This window comes from Akebia trifoliata, chromosome 1 (assembly GCF_017979445.1).
Source record: "Akebia trifoliata isolate Shusen 1 chromosome 1, ASM1797944v1, whole genome shotgun sequence".
NCBI classification, from domain to species: domain Eukaryota; kingdom Viridiplantae; phylum Streptophyta; class Magnoliopsida; order Ranunculales; family Lardizabalaceae; genus Akebia; species Akebia trifoliata.
The window spans coordinates 35,827,121-35,849,758 of NC_141375.1; the positions used below are offsets into that span (position 1 = coordinate 35,827,121).

At 35.9% G+C, this 22,638-nt stretch overlaps 5 protein-coding genes across 5 annotated transcripts; all 5 read left to right on the plus strand.

Moving 5' to 3' along the window:
• The first annotated feature begins 324 nt into the window (after positions 1-324).
• On the plus strand, positions 325-1,362 carry LOC147412176 (uncharacterized). Its single transcript, XM_086459254.1, is given in 2 exon segments — positions 325-668; positions 670-1,362. Coding segments are annotated over 2 exon segments (690 nt in total). The 5' UTR covers positions 325-404; the 3' UTR covers positions 1,096-1,362.
• A 3,352-nt stretch (positions 1,363-4,714) lies between these two features.
• Positions 4,715-5,655, plus strand: LOC147412177 (uncharacterized). The gene has a single exon (XM_086457203.1). It carries the CDS (start codon positions 4,896-4,898, stop codon positions 5,583-5,585), a length of 690 nt encoding a protein of 229 aa, XP_086313329.1. The 5' UTR covers positions 4,715-4,895; the 3' UTR covers positions 5,586-5,655.
• Positions 5,656-7,943: 2,288 nt separating this feature from the next.
• LOC147412178 (P-loop containing nucleoside triphosphate hydrolases superfamily protein) lies at positions 7,944-11,795 on the plus strand. The gene is made up of 3 exons (XM_086457211.1): positions 7,944-9,257; positions 10,992-11,159; positions 11,290-11,795. The coding sequence occupies exons 1-3, from the start codon at positions 8,049-8,051 to the stop codon at positions 11,674-11,676; spliced, it is 1,764 nt and encodes a 587-aa protein (XP_086313337.1). The 5' UTR covers positions 7,944-8,048; the 3' UTR covers positions 11,677-11,795.
• A 308-nt stretch (positions 11,796-12,103) lies between these two features.
• Positions 12,104-17,843, plus strand: LOC147412179 (Alkaline phytoceramidase (aPHC)). Its single transcript, XM_086457221.1, has 7 exons — positions 12,104-12,852; positions 12,933-13,032; positions 13,142-13,262; positions 13,358-13,479; positions 13,588-13,709; positions 15,811-15,970; positions 17,025-17,843. The coding sequence occupies exons 1-7, from the start codon at positions 12,693-12,695 to the stop codon at positions 17,050-17,052; spliced, it is 813 nt and encodes a 270-aa protein (XP_086313347.1). The 5' UTR covers positions 12,104-12,692; the 3' UTR covers positions 17,053-17,843.
• Positions 17,697-18,922, plus strand: LOC147412180 (NDR1/HIN1-like protein 13). The gene has a single exon (XM_086457227.1). The coding sequence runs from the start codon at positions 17,890-17,892 to the stop codon at positions 18,649-18,651; it is 762 nt and encodes a 253-aa protein (XP_086313353.1). The 5' UTR covers positions 17,697-17,889; the 3' UTR covers positions 18,652-18,922.
• The last annotated feature ends 3,716 nt before the right edge of the window (positions 18,923-22,638 follow it).

The following is a 22,638-nucleotide window of genomic DNA, read 5'->3' on the forward strand; positions in this document are numbered from 1 at the left end:
AATATATATTATTTGACTTGATTTATTTATTATACAAATAAAATAAAATAATATATAAAATAAAATAATATAATAATAACATATCAATTAGAGAAGGAAAAATTATGTTTTTTTATATACTAATTATTCAAATTTTAATCGGATATTCAATAGGATAATCGGATTCGAACTCGGATGTCAGATAAAAATTTCGGATTCGGATTTGAAAATTAGTGTAGTCGAACCGATAAGCATCCGTTGCCAACCCTAACTAACCTCATAGTATAAAGTCTCCTCAGTATCTCTATGGTCGTGGTGGGTAAACCAAAAGAAGAATCATCTCTGTCTCTCTGTAAAAATATATTTTTTTCTTTTTGTCTGAAAAAGTAGAAGAAACGCAAGAGAATCAACAACAAGAGCCCACCATGCTTAATGAATCAGTCTGGGCCTACATGAACAGTTGGTTCACTCCAGCTCTTCTCTTCCTCTTCTTGAACATTATGATCGGCACCATCGCCATTGTTTCCAGTATTGGAACCAAGAAACACCACGAACAAAAACAACAACAGCCCCATCTCGCTAGAGTCCCATCCGACTTAGATCGCCTTAAATCCTTCAATCTCTACAGCTACAGATCCGAAGAAATAAAAAAACATATTTCCCTCCATCACCACCACAACCTTCCATGAACAACAACAACCAACAGAAGACACCCAACAAACCCTAGAACAAACAACCCATGAATTAAAAGAAATTATAGATCAAAACCCAGATGATGATGATGAGATAACAGATCATCATCATCATCAAGTTACAAGGACGAAATCTGAAACAAAACCAGCATCTGGAAACATGCCATTGAAGCTTCGGCAGAAAATGAAGAAATCAGGGAGTGAAAAATCTGTTTTTGGGCATTTTGAGGAAGTAGAAGAGAAGGTTGAGCATCGACCATCGACTGTAAGAGAGGGGAAGAGTGAGATGCAGAGATTTGGAGACGAAGGGGTTGATGCGAAGGCGGACGATTTCATTAACAGGTTCAAGCAACAATTGAAATTGCAAAGGCTCGATTCGATCATCCGTTATAAGAATCTTCTTGCCAAAGGCCGCCAAATTTAGGTTTTTTTATTTTTATTTTTATTTTTCATGGGTGTTTAGGCTTTTTAGTTGTTTAGATCAACTACTCTTAGCGGCATTGTCGCTAGTATATTTATATAAAATTAATGTTTAGTTTCTGTTCGGCCGTCCCGACAAAGAAGAACTAGAGAAGAAGAAGAGTTGAAAAAGTAGTGATATTAATTCTGCCAGGAATTTATTTTCTTTATTAAATGTTTCTAAGTTCGTTTAATGGATTGTGGATGACGATAGAAAAATGTTCGGATATTTATTTAAGGGTCAGGTTCAAAGGACAATCATTTCTACACATATAGACAATGTGTTTTGTCTTATATGGATAAAAATGTTTGGAATAGACTGATTTTTTGTGAGGATGATCTCTGTGATGAGGGGATCATCCTGACAAAAAATCATCTCATTTCAAAACTTGTAATCCCATTAAAATTGATTTACAAAAATTAGACGATTTATAATTTTTTAACAAAAATTAGACGGTCTAAAAATTTCATAATGAGCTGACTTTTGGCAAGGATGATCTCCTCATCACACCGAGGAAAGAATTTGTAAAGCATTCCAATGTGTCTGACAATCTGACTGTATAAAACGTGACTGGTGATGTCGCATGCTGGCTTTTATATTTTAATATAATGGAAAATAAAGAATTACGAAAATACCCATTCACTTTAGGACTGAAAATGGGTATCATGTTTCCATCTATGGTGATGATGATGATAGGCTGTCAATAGATTGGGTATTGGCCCGGCCCAAATATTTGGATTGGCCTGTTGGGCTATCTGGCTTATAATTTACAAAAACACTTTCTCAAATCGACTTGGGTTCAACTAAATAAATATGTTTCCTTCATTTAATTTTATCTTAAAAATGGATGGTCCGGCCCATTGTACACTTTACATCATGCCATGCCATGTAATACTTTCATTTTAAACACTAGAGATAGAGATGTTTTTTTCGAGGCACAATATAAGCCAATTGACCGACCAATCATCAAAGTACATTATATAGACCTTATGAGCATCCCATTGCATGTGATCCAATGTTTCTTGGGTTTACTAAGGATGTGTGTGATTGTATAGAAAACATTTTCCTTATAAAATGGTCGATAAAAAAATAAATTTTCTCAGCAAATGTTTGTTAATTTGTGATTGCACCAAATTAAATGTTAAAAGAGAGTTGGTGACTAATTGTAAGAAAATAATATTATAATTTTTCCAATCTTGATGAGAAAATCATTTTCCTACGAGGTTTGATGATGGGAGAATATCTTTACACCAAAAATAAATCCTCATCTTGTAAAAAAAAAAATGCCCAATGGTACATATATAAATTGCATTTTCAGCAGAAAATTTTGACGTCTGTCCATATTACTTTGAAAATTTCCATTTTATCACCCCAAAGAGATTTCTCCCCAAGTGGAAAAATATTTTAGAAACATATACGCATTTTTCTATAAGACCTTCATTTGATGGGAGCGGTTAAGCAGCCCTAAAGTTTGCCATACATTGTGCCAAACATGAGTTAGATGCTTTGTAATGAGTTGATTTTTTGTGAGGATGATCTCTACGGTGAAAAGATCATCATCTCCAAAAATCAGTTTATTTTAAAATTTCTAATCCTAGTTTACAAATTGAAGAATCGTGGACTGTCCAATTTTTGTAAATCGTTTTTGATGGGGTTAGAAGTTTTGGAATAGGCTGATTTTTGGTGAGGATAATCTCCTTATCATAGAGATCATCCTCACAAAAAATCAGCCCATTCCAAAAAATTTAACTCATATTTTAAAAAATATTTGGCAAACTCTAGGGCCGTTGAACCGCTCCTTATTTGATAGTCAAAACAACTAAGATATTATTGAATTAATTTAATTAAGAAAATCAAATTTGAACTTAAAAACATGAATTTAATTTTTATGAGTTGTCTACTTCTATGTTAAGTGAGTTTTCTACCGTTATATGTTAAAAATAATGGGTAGGGATCCCCAGACTTAAGACTCATGAAAGCAAATTCACATTTTCAGATATAATCTTGAGTGTCTAAGTGAGATCCAACAGTTGAGATTTATCTTAAAAGATTCATGATATATTCTTCGGAATCTTTTATCCCATATATTCATTAATTCTCACATTTACACAACTGGGATTAAGTGCGAACGCATGAGTTCACTTTTTAACAAGTCTACGTATCCCAACCCAAAAATAGTAGAGTAATGATAAAAGGACATGTGACCCATGCACAGTTTGTATGTGATAGACGTGATAAATGCACAGAATCGTACATCTTTTTCTTCGTGTATCTTTGAATAAAAATATCAATCTATGATTGTGTGTACTCGCCACGTCAATCATGTACGTCATTATCACGTCATTTTATCAAGACTCAAAATAATAACCTAAAAAAAAAATTCAAAGTAGAATTTAAATTCGATCATGCGCCAAATCAGTGTGAAAACAGGAAGAGACATATTAAAAAGTGGGAATGCTAATTAGTGGCAATAATCACAAGACACCTAGAAAGCAAGCAATTAATTATGGAGAAATCCTATTGGCACACCAAAGAATACTTTGTCTATCAATTCCCCTCGAAGCACGCCATACAGGAAGCACGTCGACAGGTATGTGGGTCCAACCCATGACCATTTCAATTCCGAGTCCATGAAAGTCACAATCGTCATCATCAGTATCACCAAAGTCCTCAGCGCATTATCCTCAGTGCATAGGCATTATGTAACTAAGGTTCATAATACTCAGTGCACCCCTTTTCTTGACCATGATCTTTAGATCCTAACCGCCGACGCTTTTCTCATAGAATAGAATAGAATCTTCTAGTTTTAAAGTGACTTTTCTCTTAAGTCGACAATGAATTCCAGCTGTCGATCTTCATTCTGTAATTGATTATGTAGGTCGTCACACTAGAAAGATTTTGGGTTGGGTCAACTTTGCTTACTATGACAGACACAGGATATCTTGTGAAACCCTTCACGAACCTCTTGATCTTCATCTTGATCTTGATCATCATATGATTTGTTACTTAATTTTCATACTAGTACCTGAGAGCTCAAAGGATAGGAATTTGATCCGCTAATTGCTCACTAAAAATCAACCAATGACATCGTACGTTGTCATCAAAATAATAACTCTCTGTAGTAATGTAGTACACAATCATAACTCAAACAAATGGAAAAGCAATGGCCATAAAGGCATAAACCCTCATTAATTACTGACCACTCTTTTTTGAATCAGGATTTACTGTTTTGCGCCTTGTTTGTTAAGGTTTCAAATCATTATAAATCTACAAAAAAAATTATTATATTATTCTATGAGAGATGATATAAAATTGGATTATTTTTGGAGTCTTTAATTGATAAAGGGTTTATAAATAATTTTATAATATTTACAGGTTAATTGGTAAATATTAGAATGTTTTAACGTGTATACCAGGACTTATTTGTGTGGCTGCTATTGATTTATTTAACAGCTAATTACCCAAACTCTAAACCAGCAAATATCGGTGCTTGTTTTCCATTCTTCGTATGTGGAGTGTGGAGTGTGAACGCGTATTTCTTCGAGATTAGAGAAAAAAACAAAACTATAAAAACCAACCAAATGGAACACAAGTTCAGGAATTAACCAACAAGTCTCCTCTCCTACTCCTATCCAAAAGAAATATCTTCATCTCTCCTCTCCTCTCATCTCTAAAAAAAATATCTTCTTCTACTTCATATATACGCATATTTCTTCATCTCTCTGCAAAAAATTTTGTCTGAAAAAGAAGAAAGCCCAGCAAACATGCTTGAAATACCAGACTGGGCCTACATGAACAGTTGGTTCACTCCAGCTCTTCTCTTCGTCCTCTTAAACATTGTGATTGGCACCATCGCCTTTGGTCCTCGTATTGGAACCAAGAAACAGCAAGAAGAAGAACAACAACAACAACAAGTCCGTCTTGCTAGAGCTTCATCCCTCTTAGATCGCCTTAATAAATCCTTCAATCTCTACAGCAACAGATCCGAAGAAGTTAAAAACACCTCACCCTCCTCCAATATCACCACCACAACCTTTCAACAACGAACACCACCACCAATAGAAGATAAAGAATTTACAGATCGAAACCCAGATGATGATGATGATGATGATGATGAATGTGATTATGTTGAGGTTCCAGATAATCATCATCTTTCCAGGACACAATCTGACACAAAACCAGCATCTGGAGACGTGCCAGTGAAACTTCCGCAGAAATTGAAGAAATCTGCGAGTGAAAAATCGGTTTTTAGGCATTTTGTGGAAGAAGAAGAAGAGATATTGGTTGAGGTACCTCGACCATCAACTGTAAAAGAGAAGAAGAGTGAGTCGCAGGGAGACGAAGGGGTTGATGCGAAGGCCGACGATTTCATTAACAAGTTCAACAACCAATTGAAATTGCAGAGAGTCGAATCAATTACTCGATATAAGAATCTCCTTAACAAAACCCGCTAATTTTTTAATTAGGGTTTATGGTAGCTATGTTTTTCTTTAATTTTAATTAATGTTTATGGCTTTTTGGTTATTTTCCTCTTCTAGTAATTCTGATCTTGCATATCTATTGAGATTGATGGCTGTTGCTGTTTGCACGCACAAAGAGAGGAGAACTGAAGAAGCATAGAAGGTTTAAAATTATAAGGCAAGTGATATTGCCAGGAATTTTTTATTTTTATTTTTATTTTTAAATGTTTAATGGATTATGAATCTCAATAGAAATGGTTTGGATATTAATGCGTAAAAATAATGTCTTAGTATTAGTTAATGGATTATGGATAATGGAATTTTTTGTGTTTTAACGGCTGGGATCATGTGCTGTAATATTCGTGGTTGAAGAGCAATGCAACGTGAATCACGTCTTTCAGTTGTGATTGAAAATGAAGATAGACTTGCTAGGCTTCCTAAATCCATTATTTTGGTACTAGCCGACTTCCTGGTGGGCCGCTATCGGGCTGGACTCGGGTTTGTGTTTTTGAAGTTAATTAATTAATTAATTATTTGTAGATTAATGCTCGAGTGACCTCTTTGGGGTGGGGTAATCTTGACATGGTGGCGCGTGGATGCCCGTAGATGTGTTTTCTTTGACATATGAGTAAAACGTATCTATGAATATACATGCACCTCCACGTCAAAGTATCGCCCACTGAGGTCACTCTTACACGACTCTTCTTTGTATTCATGTAAGGATTAGATTATGATGGCCCATGTAATGGTTTATAAGCAAAATCCAATAATCAAGATTCATCCTTGAGATCAGTATATCAAGTTATGCATAAATCCCAATCATTGTATTTTTATGTATACATGATCGGAGTCACGTATTTTTTCACGAATCACCTTATTCATATCCTTGTTTAAAAGTCTGTTATCTATGAAAATAAAAGTTTTGTGATCGATAGCTTACCTATAAGAAGAAATTACAATAATAAATAATAAAATACAAATATGAGGGTTGAGATTGGTAGATTCATGAAAGAAAATTATAAACAAACAGGCAATCTCAATTAAAATGTTTGGGATTTATCTCATGGATATGTGTTTTTATCATCATTAGATTTCATATTAACATTTGGGAATGTGTGATTTTAAGACGATTTAAATGATTTGATTCTATGTTACCCAATTCGTTGGTACAAGTCTGCACCACGAATTAGTACAGATTGTAAAATCTAATGAACCACGAACCTATTGAATTTTGATTGGGTTTGGCAAACTCAACAATTTTTTAATTGGTTTGTTGGATCAAATCAATTTATTATATTTATTATTATTATTATTATTATTTATATTTAAAATTTTGAATATTGTATTAATTTTTTTTTATTTAATTTAACGTTTTTAGCATTATAGTTGAACTTATAACTTGTATACTTGAATCATATATACGCTTCGAATATTCCTTACTCATTGAAAAGAAAAAAAAGAAGTAAAGTCATAACCTCAAGCTAAAATCTCATATTGCACTTCTTGATTTGAAAGTGGATAGGGAGATACTTTTTTCACTCATATCTAAATGAAGATACACTTTCATGTTAAGAAGGGAGATACGAGCTTCCAGCTCGAGGTCACTTTAGTATTATTTATAAAAAATAAATAATAATAATTGTACAATATAATAGCGATGCATTATCCAAATTATATACGTGTCCAAGCCCATTAAGTGGTATATTGTATATGTCAATGCATCCAATCCTGCCCAGCAGTAAGATAGATCAAGGTAGAGATGCCTAGCTTGGCTGGTAGGATTGGAAAATATTATTAAAGACCTGGCCTACTTGACAAGGTCATTTTGATTTGAGTATCTGTATAATCCTGATTTTTGTATATCAAGCCATGAGATCTCGGAAGAGATCCTCCCCAGAATTAAGGACTTAATCCCAGAGATCCCAATTTCGTTTAGGATCCTTGCAATTAGGGATCCCATTGTGACCACATTTCAATTAAGAGAAAAATCCTGATTCAAAATAAGGATCTATAAATTGAAAAATTAATAGAGACAAGAGAATCTTTTTGATTGATTGAGAAAATAATGAATTATTATTATTATTATTCTACAATTCCAACTTGAGTGTCGGAGAATTCTTGATAGGTATCACATTGATGCTAGTAGGAGAGACAAGGGAGCAACTTCATATCATCACCAAATCTCTCCTCTGTAATAATAATAATAATAATAATAAATAATAAGGTGGCAAAAACACGTGGCAAGTGCCACATATTTTTTGAGATAAATATGACTCGAAGGAGTAAACTCAGCATCTGTACCGGCCGAGACAAGATGAGAAACCGGGTTTTAAGACCTTGTTCACAATCACACAGACATATAAAGAGTTTACAAGAAAACCATTGCGTTGCCACTGCAACACGTCCGCCACAGGAGAGTGGAAGACGAAGAAGAACAAGACTACCATTAAAGCAGGAATGTTAGCTCGAAAGCTATCTCCTTCGAAACTCAAGCATTTGTTTCCACTCTCCTTCACCTCTTCTTCCTTAAACCCTCAAACCTCTCGCATTCACTCTACTTTCGACTTCGAACCAAAACCCTACCATCTACAAAACCCTAATTCAAACATCTCTCTTCCAACTCACAGAGATTTCTCTTCAGAAACTAAAACCTTTATCAAGTTCTTAAGAGATGGAAACTACGACGAAACAACTTCTCATGATCTCATCTGCCCAGGTTGCGGCGTTTACATGCAAGAAATGGATTCCAAACTCCCAGGTTTCTTCAGCAAACCCTCCAACAAAGACCCAAATTACAAAACCCGAATCGATCGACAACCCGTAGCCGAAGAACCCGAAATCTCAAACTCCCTCAAACGAGGCATTCTCAAAGAACTCGTCGATCCCGAAAACCCCAATCCTAACCCTAACCTTAACCCTAAACCAGTAGTTTGTGCTCGGTGTCATTCGTTGCGCCATTATGGGAGAGTGAAGGATGCGGCGGTAGAGAATTTACTTCCGGATTTTGATTTTGACCACACAATCGGTCGAAAACTGGTTACCACGGCTGGGACTCGATCGGTGGTTTTGATGGTAGTTGATGCTTCTGATTTTGATGGGTCATTCCCTCGTAAAGTTGCTAAATTGGTTTCGGCTACGATTGAAGAGAATTCGACAGCGTGGAAACAGGGAAAATCGGGGAATGTACCTAGGGTTGTACTCGTGGTGACGAAGATCGATCTTCTTCCTCCATCTTTATCCCCAACAAGATTGGAGCATTGGGTTCGGCAGCGTGCTCGAGAGGGTGGAGCGAATAAGATCACAAGTGTTCATCTTGTTAGTGCTGTAAGAGATTGGGGACTAAAGAATCTTGTTGACGATGTTTGTGAATTGGCTGGTGTGAGAGGAAATGTTTGGGCAATTGGAGCGCAGAATGCTGGGAAGTCAACATTGATCAATTCGATAGGGAACAATGTCAGCGGGAAGATTACTCAATTAACTGAGGCGCCAGTGCCAGGGACTACTTTGGGGATTGTTAGAGTTGAAGGTGTTCTTCCTGGCCAAGCTAAACTGTTTGATACACCCGGGCTTTTGCATCCTCATCAGATAACAACGAGGTTGACGAGGGAAGAGCAGAAACTCGTGCATATAAGCAAGGAGTTGAAACCCAGGACATATAGGCTCAAGGTTGGTATTATTGGTTATTAGCTCAAAATGGTAAATTTTATAAGAATTCCATACTACATGTTGAAAATGCATTATGAAATGTTTTATAAAGAATGGTAAATTACCATTTCATGAGCTGAATATGAGAAAATGCCCATTCCAGTACACTGTTCATTTTGATTCCCAAAACATGTTTTTTAGCGAGATCGTCACTTTTAGAATAAATAGCAGTGATCTCGTTGTTAAATAGGGAATGCTTATAAGGATTGAGGAATATAGCTATCATAGATAGCTTCAAAAGTGATAATCATTTCAGTGATGTACTCAAGGTCACATATGAGGTATTATTATTATTATTTTTCCAATTATTTAAAAACTCTTTGAATAAAATTCGTGAACTGGTGTTTGGTCATCAAAGAGGTATCATTTTGCTCAGGAGTGTCATACATTTTCGTCAGATGTAATTTGTAATCTCACTTAACTCTACTGTGTGAGAGTCAATTTGGGCAAGCCAAATAAATATAAATTAAATTAATTTATATCACAAATAACTTTGTATTATATTTTATATTATTTTATTTTGTTTTTATGGAAAAAAGTAATTAAACATAACATATAACTTGGCCGATTTTGAGGTCCGACTTGACTTGGCTAGTTCCGATTCAACTAAACGAGTTGGTCCAAATGAGTTTCAGTTTCTTGTCGAGTAGATCAGTTCAAAACATAGAATAGGAGTTACTATGGATTAGTAAAGTGGAGGTTTAGTGGTGTTTGAGAATTCTCATTAGGGGCGTTTTATATTCAGAGTTCAGACACTGGGTCAGGTTGTGAAAATTGAAGATGTATATAGTGTATTGTTGACAGTAAGAGGAAACTTTTGGAAATTTGGTAGACCATAATCACACTCATTCCCTGTTCGAACTTCTTTACATACGTGACGGTGTCTATGGTTCTTAATCAGCATAATACATAGCAAGCTAAAGAAAATATTAGATTGAAGGACTGGAGAATATGCTTAAGCTTACAGATTCTAGCTCTGGCTTTGTAGCAACCAGACCTTTTGTTTCATAATTTCGTCTTCTTCAGCGTCCATGTTTTCTCTTATCAAAAATGAAAAATGAAGCATCCTTCTTTTCTTCTGTCTATTTTTTTTTTAGTTAGGTTTATGGAGGATGAGTTGTTGGAAGGCCATTGTTAATAATTGTTGGGGTTTTTAGTGTTGTGTAGGAGCCATTCTTTCTTGCCTGTTATTGATTTTTGGAATGACTTGGTTTTTGGTTGAAGAACCACATTTGTCTTTATTCTCTGATCACAATTTTTGGTGCATGAATCTTAGTTTCTGGTGATTGCACTATTTGTAAAGCATAGTTTTTGTTATTTCCTTACAGTCTATGGCAGGATGAGTTGAAGGTTGGTTTTTGGTGAGGTTGATCTCTTAACCATGAGATCATTCTCACACACACAAAAAAACAGAAGTCTGGAACTTCTGGCCTACTAATTGTTGGTTCAATTTTTTTTTTGGAGGAATTGATGTTCCAGATTATCATGGAGTTCATCTTCACCTAAAATGAGCCCTAGACTCATCTTGACGTGAGTTCATAGACCCATTTAAAAGTCGGGTACAAAATAATAACCTGCCCCTTAATGGATTGCACGTTTTTTGTACTTTTCTAAGGGTAGTTTTTGCATCCATCTTTTGATTTTTTTCCTTTGTTCCCATTTTAATGTGTTTTGTTTGGGTATGAGAATTGACAGGCGGGTTATACAGTTCATATTGCTGGACTCATGAGGTTGGATGTAGAGGAAGCATCTGTCGAGTCTATTTATCTTACAGTCTGGGCATCTCCTTATCTCCCGCTGCATATGGGGAAAACAGATAAGGCATGTACAATGCTAGAAGACCATTTTGGCCGTCAATTACAGGTATCTTTTGGTATTATGCTTATTAATAATAATTATTTACACATTTGCATAAAAAAATAATTCTAACTAAGATGCATTATGGTCACAATAATATATCATCCGATCCATCGTTATTTAATTGTCTCTGCAGCCACCTATAGGCGAGAAACGTGTTGAAGAGCTCGGGAAATGGGAGAGAAGGGAATTTCGTATCTGTGGGAACAGTTGGGATGTGAGTTCCGTAGACATTGCAGCTTCCGGTCTTGGTTGGTTTGCTGTTGGACTTAAGGGAGAGGTGGTTTTAGGAGTTTGGACGTACGATGGAGTTGATGTTATATTGCGAGATTCTCTCATCCCTCAAAGATCGCAGTTTTTTGAAGTTGCGGGGTTTACAGTCTCAAAGGTTGTCTCCAATGCCGACCGTGCTTTAAATAAGCAACATCAAAATAAAAGGCCAAAGAAACAGAGTTGTCACAAAGAAATAGTTTCTGATACATTACCAATAACGGTTGATGCTGATTTAAGTTCTGCCCAGTAGTTGCAGATTCACTGCTTTGTTAGTCACAAAAGAAAATCATTTATTAAATTTCTTTGTAGCTGTAACTGAAATTATTGGGAAAGCATCATAGACAATCAAAGAAAGAAAAGTCGTCTTGTTGAAGAGGTTTATAGTTGTTGTCTCAAGCAACAACAGATATACAGATATGCGGGATTTGACTGTAAATGAAAGCTTGTTCTAGTGGAACTGAGACTTGAAGTTAAAAACAAAATGAGGGAACAAATAAAAACACAGTCATACTCATTTGAGGATTTAGACCCAAATTCTTTTGATGTTGCCATGAACATGTTCTTATCATAGAAGATTTGGAATTCAAATTTATTGCTGCTGGAGGAAACCGTAGACAATTTCAACTTGTTGTAGAGGTTTTGAATAAGAGCTCGATATGATCCAATACAGTTGGCATATTTTTTTCTCCAGTTTGATTATTGTGCAGGGCTGCTAAAACACGTTAGCACTGAATTGGGTAAAATTCTATATATTCTTGAAAAAATAATGATTAAAGTTGCATGTGCTCCAAGTATCTACTTGAAGGATAAATGGATTTTTGGTGAGGATGATCTCCCCGGATCCATCCCCATTAGATGTTTTTAGCCTCATAAAAATGATTTAATTATAATTTATCTGCCATCACCACTGATTTGAATCTCTCCATTTATAAGGTTAGAATTTGCTAAAAAGGGAATTATTTATTTATTTTTTTTTTTTAAAGAGAGAAAAAAAACTGAATCCAATGGCTGGAAGTCATCTAGGAAAATGCTCAAATCCAACGTCTAGAAAAACAGCATTGAAGCGATCCTCTAAAAGATGGGCCACAAGTTAGTGCACGTTAGTGGGCTCAGTCTGTAAGAGGCCTTTTGTAGAGAACTTTTGTGGTGGCATTTCATAACGACGATCAAAAATCAGAAAAAAACTGAAAAAGAAGAAAAAAGAAACAAAGAACAGAGGGAGGGAGGGAAAGAAAAACAAAAGAGAGAGAGAGAGAGAGAGACAGAATGCTGTGGGTGATAACGATGAATCCTCGCATGCCAAGGGCAAAGAGGACCCGTCTCTGGGGAGGAGTTATCCTCTGTTGCCTCTGTTTAATGTTGGCGGCACCCAAGATCCCTCACTCACCCAAACACCATGTTTTCGCTGACATGCGCAATTTCCTTGGTAAGTCTCTCTCTCTCTACTTCCATTATGTACTTCTTGTTTGATCTTCAAATTGTGTTTGGTTTCTGGGTTTTCCTCAGGCGTCCCTAATACCTTGAACGTGATATCAAATTTCCCATTTTTAATTGTGGGTGTTTTGGGTCTAGTCCTCTGTCTACAAGGAACTTTCCTATCTATAAGGTTTAGTTTTTCATTTGATTTCCGCTTTTTTTTTTTTTACTCTTTCGACTTCCACATTTGTACTAATTTTATGTGTTTTGGGTGATTTTGCTTGCTGGGTTGGTTGTAGTTTACGAGGAGAGGTTTGGGGTTGGGCCTTTTTCTATGCTGGAATTGCTGCAGTAGCGTTTGGGTCTGCTTATTATCATTTAAAACCTGATGACAATCGAGTTCTTTGGGATCGACTTCCGGTTAACATTCCATTTCTGCTCATTGGGTTTCAGATGAATTGGCTAATTTTTTTCGTTGTCACGCATTAAAATTGATATTGCATGATTTGATGCAGATGATGATTGCTTATGCTTCGCTAATGTCCATTTTTATTGTTGAAAGAGTGGGTGAGAAGATTGGAGTAACCTGTTTGTTTTTGCTCCTTATGTTTGCTCTTCTTAGCATTGCATATGAAAGGTTAACTTCTTATCTTTGTTGCATTTTATTTTTTTTGTGCTGAGTCTTGTGGCTTAAAGGACATTTAACATAGTCTTCTGTTGAATATGCCATGTTAGCTGGTTGCAGGACTTTTGACGATCTTCGATTGTGCTTGATGTTTCAATTAATTCCATCTATTGCGATTCCAGCATTGACATTTCTGTTGCCACCCAAATATACCCATTCCAAATATTGGATTTGGGTGTCAGGTCTGAATCTTTGAAAACCCTACTCATTTATTCAGATTTGTTTTTACCATGATAGAAATCTGTTTTTAACAAAAATTTTAAGAAGATGACTTTGAAATACTATCCATAACCACTTGGTAACATCTCGTAAAAAATTGGGATTATCTTACTTTGAATAAGTCCCCACCATGTGTTCATTAATCTGATCACCCAAAAAAAAAAAAAAAAAAGACTGAGCTAAAGAGCGAAAGGATTTTTCATGTCAATGAATACTCTGCCAGGAAACACATTGGCTGAGAGTTCTCTGCCTTTCCATCTGCTCTTCACAAGGAGCTTTTGTTAACTTTTAGAATACATGTTATAGGAAAGAAATGCTCTTTTAATATAAACTTGAAGTCTTAGGTTGGGTGTCCTTATTGTACTTGTTCTCTTGGTGGTATCAATAATCCCACCGAACCATTGCTTTAAGGATGGTACACATAAAGATAAAGATGCCTTGTGCATAGGGAATCCCCCCCACTCCCGTTTAATTACAAGTATCATCTTTGTTGGAAAAAGAGTGATGATTTAACTGAAAAGGATATGAATGAGTCTTATTGTAAACTATGTTAACGTTTAGTTGAGATTTCCTTTGAGTGGAAATTATGTCAACAAATGTTGCTTATGGAGATGTTTGATGCAAAACTTTTTAGAGATTTCTACCTTTTTGATTTCTGGTGACAAGTGCAGAATGGAAGGAATGATAGTCTTTGAAAGCAAATCTCATTCTTTCGAAGCTATTTGAAGGTTGTTGGTAAGAGATTTATGGCTGTGCAGGCATCTATTTTAAAGGGGCTTTACATTTTCAAGAAGAGTGATACTATGATTTGTTAGTGCAATATCTTATCTTGTGGAGCAATGGAAGTAAAACCATCCTCTTGTTGGTGCCCACTAAAGTGGGGGTGATTGAAGTTTGTTCTTGATTGACATTCTCTGATGAAACCTAGGGCCTCTATGGATTAATATTTGAAGCTCTGAGGAGACCTAAATTTCTTTTCTAGTAAAAATTGATGGTCTAGAAATACCCTGAAGAAACCACTTTCAGACTATTATATGTAAGGATGGAAAAATTGAGGAAGATGTTGTTCATAGGATCAAATTTGGATGGTTACAGGAGAGGTGTGCTTCCGAAGTGCTATATGATTGACATGTACCAGTCAAACTAAAAGGAAAATTGTATAAGACTACAATAAGACCAGCTATATATGCTTTGTAGAACTAAATGTTGGGAAGTCTAGAAACATCATGTTAATAAATTGTGTTGTACCAAAGATGAGAATGTTGAGATGGATGACCAAACAAAAAAACTGTTGAGATGGATGAATAGAAAGGCTAGGGAAAATAAAATTAGAAATGCACACATTCGAGAAAATGTAGGAGTTGCTCCAATAGACACCTAAGAGAAAGTCGACTAAGATGTGGTTTGGGCATGTTCAATGAAGGCCAATTGCAGCCTCGATTAGAAGAAATATTCAAATTGAAGATTTTAAAAGAACAAGAGAAAGACCCAAAAGAACGTGGATTGAGATAGTGAAAATGGATATAAATATTTTCCTATAATAGAAGACTTGGCTATGTACGGAATGGAACGGATGAACAAGATTTATTTTGTTAATTCCAAATCCTTGGGATAGTTATACATAAAATGGGCCTTTACTTCAGTGTCTTCCTATTTCCAAAAACCATGTCCTTGATCCCATGCAGAAGATTTTTTCCTAACCTATTTCTTGGGCTTCTGGATAGGAGGGGACTGTTGGAAGCTCATGTTCATTCTAAACATGACTCTCAATTGTTTTTAGTTCATCATGTACAAATTATAATAGCATATAAAAAATAAAACACACAAATAATAATAAATTTTGGGGAGTATAGGTACAATGGGCTTTATATGTTCAAAGGGGTTGTCTGTAAATTAGCTGATTTTTTCTTCTTAGTTCAGACAAATACATTCCTATATGGTATATATGTAGTTGGAATACATTTATGGAAGTTGGGGGATATAATGTCTTGTAAATGCAATGCCCCTATACATGGCTACTGAAAAAGTTATTTTCTTCTAATATCTGAAATTCATTGGGTACAGGTGTTTACCTTCTCGCAAAATGTGAAGCTGTTGCTGATAGGAAAATTTATGGCATAAATCATTACATCATCAGTGGGCACTCCTTGGAGCACTTATGTTTAGTGATGGTTCCTGTCTTGCTCACTATGATGCTTATGTTCAGAAGTATTAGAATTCCAAGGTAATTTTGTTGTACATTTGGCATAACAGATGAATTAATGTTTAGTTATGTTCTTCTGCATCAGCTACTTGATTTTATTCATTTAGTATTATTATTTTGTGTGTGTGTGGTGGGGGGTTGTACTTCTGGCATTTTTAGTTTATTACTGATATCTCAACCTTATGGGTGTTTGTGTTACCTTGAGGATTGAGACAATCAGCAATTTTTTCCCTCTTTTGTATCCTCCCCCATTTACAGTATCTTTGCTATAATATAAAAATTGAAACATTAATCTTTTTTGCCACTTAAACCCACCAAATGCCCTGCCTAGGCCTCAGGGCATCCACCACCTACATCCCACCTAGTGCTTTTGACAACCTTGGTAGTCAGGGAACCTTTATGAGAGCTTCTTATGCGGAAGCTCGCCTGTCAAGGTGTCAACGAAGGTATAGTGGGAGGTTGTTGGCAATTAAAGGAATACATACAAATCTTTGGGAGGAATATTCATGAACTTTTTAGGTCAATAAATTTTGTGAGAGCGAATGTTAAATCATTATAATTCAAAGAAATTGTTTTATACATAAAGAAACAAGATTCAGTCAGCCAACTACAAATATAGGGAAAATTAGAGCATGGGTGCATATAAAAAAAAAAGAACAAAAAATAAGTCCATGGGTGGAATTTCTTGTACTCATTTTTGTTATGTAGGATTATATGTTATACACTATCATCGTAGAGTTGATCAGTGAAGTTGAAGGTTCTAAAAAGAGCGAAAGGAATAAGAACTTAGATGGAGATAGTGAAAGCAGATAGAAACACAATCTCAATTACAATAGACTTGACTTGACAGAGTGGAATGGAGGAAGAGGATTCATTTAACCAACCCCCCAATCTTTGGGGTAAGGCTTTGTTGTTGTTGTTGTTGTTGTTGTTGGAGTGGATCAGTCACAATTGTTTTTAATTACTGTGGAACATTCGTAAGTTCATTAAAGGTGGTGAAGTATGAGGTCATTTACATTTCTATGTTGCATTAATACCAACTATTTGAAAAGATCTTCTCAATCTTACATGGCAGGTTAGGCGAGCTTAAAGAACGTCTGTAAAAATGAGTAATGAGGTGAGGCTGATGTAAAGAGATGCATTGCAGTTGGTGGAATGAAGCAGAAGAGTATCGCTCCTCGTAGTACTTGCTGTTAGTACCACTCATGATAAATCAACTCTTGATTTAGTTTACAATTTTATTCTGTCACATTGATTCTGAGAATTTATTAATGGTTTGGTGTTGGAATCAGATAACTTCCCACCTAATGACATTATGAGTCTATTATACAAATGTGTAGCAATAAGTATTGTTCAAATATGCAAGTAACATTATTGGATCTCAATGTTAGAATCTGATAACAATTGGGCCCAGTAACACTATCAAAAACCGGTTCACAACGGGTTGGGCTGAACTTGGACAAAGCCTGGTCGGTTGAAATATTGTATCCATTATCATGTTCTTACGAAACCATGCAGATGTCCCATCACATAATAAAGAACCAATTAAACAACCAAATTATGTGATCCATATAATTGCACTTTCGGGCTTGAACCATAAGCTAATACGAAGATCACGTGTGCCACGTGTATAAACCTCGCCCAGCTAATAACAGCGTCAAGAAGATAAGCGTGTTATTTGTCCGAATTGACCTTCCCCTATAGAGTAGAGAAAGAAAAAGAGATTCCATATTGGTTGAAGTGGAGACATCTCTTTCAAAAATTTTGGGTGGTGAGTTTCTCTCTCTATCTCTTACCTTTCCTTCCACATTCCTCCCTTCACGTCTCATCTGTTTAGACCCTCTCTCTCTCTCTCTCTCTCTCTCTCTCTCTCTCTAAATCTATTTTATCTCTCCTTCCTCCAAACCCTAACCCTAGAGATCTCCAAAAACCCTAGAAAGATGACCTCTAACCCTCCTCGAACCCTAAATGGCACCACCAACCATTCTTTTCCCGCCACCAAAGCTCAATTGTACGGCGCCACTCGCCCTAACTACCTTCCTCAACCCAAGCCCACGCGCCGTCGTAAGAGAAGCTGCTGCTGCGCTTGCTTCCTCTGGACATCTCTCCTCATTATAATTTTGATCTTTCTCGCTGCTATCGCTGGAACTGTTCTTTATGTTCTCTATCACCCTCATCGCCCATCCTTCTCACTCACAACTCTCCGTATCTCACAATTCAACATCACTACATCTAAAGATTCTTCCTCTCACCTCAATTCAAAGCTCGATCTTACCATATCTGCTCGAAACCCTAATAGAAAGCTTACCTTCATCTACGATCCAATCACTGTTTCTGTAAGCTCTAATGGCGTTGACGTTGGTGATGGATCGATCCCTGCCTTCGTTCATGGAACCAAGAACACAACAGTTTTGAGAGCTTCGGTCAGTAGTACAGCTCGAGAGCTGGATTTGGCTTCTGCAACTTCGTTGGGTTCAGATCTGAAGAAAAAGAGTGGATTACCTTTGAAGATTCAGTTGGAGACTAAAGTGAAGGTGAAGATTGGAGGTTTGAAGACTAAGAAAGTTGGGATTAAGGTCTCTTGCAGCGGAATTCAAGCTGTTGTTGCCAAGGGAAAGACTCCATCATCTTCATCGTTGTCTTCTTCTAATGCAAAATGTAAGGTTAAGCTTCGCATCAAGATCTGGAAATGGACTTTATAAAAATTGTCATTTTTTTTATAAAAATCTTAGAATTATGTATATTTTAATTTGTTTGGTTTGTAAATGGTGGAGAGATTGTGGTTTGAGTTAGAATTCAAAACTTAGGACAAATATTTCGAATATATTAAGATTTTTTTTTTTTTTTTTTAATTTTTTAATTTCTGTCGAATGTAATTTGTATGTGTTTATTGATTTGTTTTAGTCCTTGGTGAAATAATGTTACTGATGAGTGAAAATCAGTGGAAATGGATGATTGATGGTTCTGTTGTAATTGTTTCGAGTTTCAGCTTCTTGAAATGTTTGGAAGAGAGATATGGACCCCCTTTTTGGGAGGATTATGGCATTTATGGTTTAAATAAAAGAAATGTTATATTACCACACCAATCTTTTAGTGCAGCACACCATTTAATCTTGTCATTAGGATTTGTTTGGTTATGGCTGTACTCGTGTGAAGGTTGGACTTCTGAAAGTCAACATCAATAGAGCGTGATGGTGCTTAATTTAATAATGAGTGCTGATATTGGCACCCCAACTTTTACTTAAAAAACATAAACTGCCGACATGACGAGGTCATAGAACCATAGCTCATTTTCTTTGAGATACATGCACAAGGAAAAAGATCAATGATTCTGTGCCCTTGACACATCAGTCGTGCATGTTTTGCTGTGTTGATTTATCATTAATCCTTTATTTATTACACGCCAATTAAAAAATAAAGAAAATAGCTTAATGGTTGAAAATAAATAAAAGCTGAGTTTTTGGATTCAGGATTTTATATGAGCCTAATCATAACTATAAATAACTAATGAAATTGTTTGGTAGAGTGCCACAATGTTTTGGAATTTATGGAATTTGAGCCAAACTTTTGTAATGTTTGAAGAGTGTGTTTTAAATTTTAATCTTTAATTAAGATTTAATAAGTAAAAGTTGGAGTGTCAATAGCAATTCTCTTCATTTTCGTTTCATAATATTGAAGAAAATCATCTCTATTGCCACACCAAGTATTACTAATGCCACACCAACTGTATGGGAATACTCTTTGTGGTTTCCTCCATATTGAAATATATCATGAGACCTATAAGTTGGTTAGCGACCTCGATATTAACTGTTTAGCCTAAAAAAAGTAATATTTTTCGATGGCAAAAGAATCGTCGTATGTCCTGAAAGAAAGATTATTACGAGTCATACTTGACATTCAGGTATCCACTGCAAAGGAAATTTGTTTAAAGCTACCTATAGGTGGTAAAAGTTGAGTTATTGATGTGAGATGAATCTAGATAAATTCATAAACTACTTATGTATTTATTTTGCAGAAATATGAAATCAAATTGGTTATGGATTTTCAGTTCATGGGGGGCAGTATGGGATGCGTAGTAGGCGAGAAAATCACCCGTTTGATCGAGTATGCTACTAATAGATCTCTACCTGTTATTATAGTGTGTGCTTCTGGGGGAGCCCGCATGCAAGAAGGAAGTTTGAGCTTGATGCAAATGGCTAAAATTTCTTCCGCTTTATAAAATTAGTATGACATTAGTAAAAGTTGGTGTGGCAATATTAACTCTAAAAATTTGATAATGGTTTCTCGATCCACCAACATCAGGCCCAAAAGCTTATGGGTCAGTGGGTTCAGACGTGTGGGACATGGCCTGTTGTGTATCGCACGTCCATCATATTTGATTTGCGACGGTCTTGTTGTGTCCTTGAAGATAAAACCGTGTCGGTGCCGTTGAAGTGGTACGTGTGAAAGATAATGTACAGCATCCACCAACTGTAATATATGCATACACCTATAATAGTGCAGTACAACACCGACCATCTAATTAATTAGCCTTCTTTTGTCTAAAATATTTCATAAATCATAATTGAAGAGTGGGGCCTCTAGATATACGGATGGGATGATCTGATCAAGTTGTTAGACTTGGACCATCCTTTGTAGTTGGACCTTTTTACATAAGAACACGTCCTACTCTAGAATTTCCCTAATGTACAAGTTGAAACGATGGAAGCTGTCATATTTTGGATGCTTGTGCCAGGATGTTTCGAGTTGTTAAGTTGCAAATTTTCATGATTTTATTATAATATGTTGTAATAATATAGTTTAAGTTGACGAATAAATTTTTTGAATTGGTGGATCTTTAGCTACATCGCAACGATAGCCTACCAACTGAAAAGACATTGAACCCCTCAAATATTCCACATGCACCTTCTAATGAGGTGGTTTGTAAACCTTGATTTTAAGTTGCCATCCGAAATATGTTTTTATTATGACTAATGACGCAATTAAACATACGCCTTTGACGTGGCAAATGCACAGAATCGTTGATGATTATGTGCACTTGCCATGTCATTGTGTATTTAACGTGTCATTGTATCACGACTCTCTTATTATATCAAACATTCTATTCAATAATATTAGATAAGGTGTTATGGTGGGACTTCAACCTTGTTAATAACCACACCCCCCCACCCTTTCCATTTCTTTTCTTGGAAGACATGTAAAGATGGAGTTCTCGACTATAATGAGACTAGTAGTACTAGTCCCATGGCATGGAGAAATAATAGAGGGGGAGATAACCATTTTCCTTTTCAAATTATTTGAAGAGAAATCGAGAGTAATAAGATCAATGGAAACCATGGAGAAAAAACAATGGTAACAACACTGATGATGCAACATTAATTTTTGTTGTTACTGGTGCAATTTCTTCAACGATCAAGAGACACAAGTGAGAGACAACGAATCCATGGGCATGAGAGTTACTTTGGAAAATACTGCACTTGTGCATTTAGACATGGATTTTGAGAGCTTGTAAGTATTGTTTAATTCAAGGTGTAGAGTTAATGGAAAAATCCACAACCGTTTGTTTGTTTTTTTTTTCTTCTCTCATTCTCCTTGATAATATAGTGGCAAATATTGAAAGTTGATGGAATGAAAACTATTTCTCCGCTTAAGTTCTTTGAGAAACAATTACCTATTGATAGCTAGAACCAACATGGGAGATGGAGAGAACGAGAAAATGGTCATAAGAGAAAAGGGCAGAGAGGTTGTGAAAGAGGGAGAGCAAATCAAAGATGAGAGGCAGGTTGTGAGGTGGGGACTAAAAGGTAAGTGTGGTGAAATACCTATATAAAAGTTGGAGGCTGACCATTGTTTTCTTTTCTTCCATCACACCTCTTTTCTTTCTCAAGACACCTCCCTCTCGTCTTTTATTGTTAATTCTAATGTTCAACCTTACTAGATTTTTTTATGAGAGTGAAAATTCATGTTCTGTCAAAGAAAAAAAAAATTCAAATAGAAATGTGATTTTTCATGGAAAATGAATTTTCCTATACTGTTTCAATTTTATTGTCTTTTCTCTTCTATCATTTTAACCCCAAAAGAGGATACCCATGCTGATTGAGTACTGTCCTCGCTCCAAATCCAAACATGAAGCAGGCTTAGCCCCATTTCAGCCCATTGACAAATAACCATAGGGGATATTGAAATAGGGAGGTGGTGGCGTGGGTTGGGCTAAGGTTTCGGACTGCCCCACCAAGCATCTAACCCACTTATGCACCCACCAATTAAATAAGCTTGGCTCTGCCCAACCCACAATGATATGGGTCTATTTAAATTACCAAGCCTGGGTGGACTGGATTGGGCCTTCCAATTGTAGTCCTATCCAGATTTGCCTTTTTAACTACTTTATTTTGTGAAAAGTCATTTAAAAATAAGAATTATAAGATTTTTTGGGATGAAAAATATTTTCATTTTTAATTGATGATGAAAATGCCTGAGACTATTCATAGAATTATCTCTCTCATCCATGGTTTTAAAACTCGTTTTGATGTCTCGTCTTGTCCGTGAATGTGACCAAGTTGTCTGGACGAGTTTTCTAAGACGTCTCGTTCAACAATGAGAAAAATCAAACGTGGGTTTTAAATCTCGTTTGATACATTAACTTGTCCATCCGTCTCGTTGTTGGGTGATATCGAGACAACTTGAGCAAA

What these genes read in the sequence shown, in the direction of transcription:
- LOC147412178 (XM_086457211.1), top strand. Translation starts at nt 8,049, where the DNA reads ATGTTAGCTCGAAAGCTATCTCCTTCGAAACTCAAGCATTTGTTTCCA. An exon ending in CCAGGACATATAGGCTCAAG is followed by an intron (nt 9,258 to 10,991) that starts GTTGGTATTATT and finishes GAGAATTGACAG; the next exon opens with GCGGGTTATACAGTTCATAT. An exon ending in ATTTTGGCCGTCAATTACAG is followed by an intron (nt 11,160 to 11,289) that starts GTATCTTTTGGT and finishes TTGTCTCTGCAG; the next exon opens with CCACCTATAGGCGAGAAACG.
- LOC147412179 (XM_086457221.1), top strand. Translation starts at nt 12,693, where the DNA reads ATGCTGTGGGTGATAACGATGAATCCTCGCATGCCAAGGGCAAAGAGG. An exon ending in TGACATGCGCAATTTCCTTG is followed by an intron (nt 12,853 to 12,932) that starts GTAAGTCTCTCT and finishes GGTTTTCCTCAG; the next exon opens with GCGTCCCTAATACCTTGAAC. An exon ending in TTCTTTGGGATCGACTTCCG is followed by an intron (nt 13,263 to 13,357) that starts GTTAACATTCCA and finishes GATTTGATGCAG; the next exon opens with ATGATGATTGCTTATGCTTC.
- LOC147412180 (XM_086457227.1), top strand. Translation starts at nt 17,890, where the DNA reads ATGACCTCTAACCCTCCTCGAACCCTAAATGGCACCACCAACCATTCT.
- LOC147412177 (XM_086457203.1), top strand. Translation starts at nt 4,896, where the DNA reads ATGCTTGAAATACCAGACTGGGCCTACATGAACAGTTGGTTCACTCCA.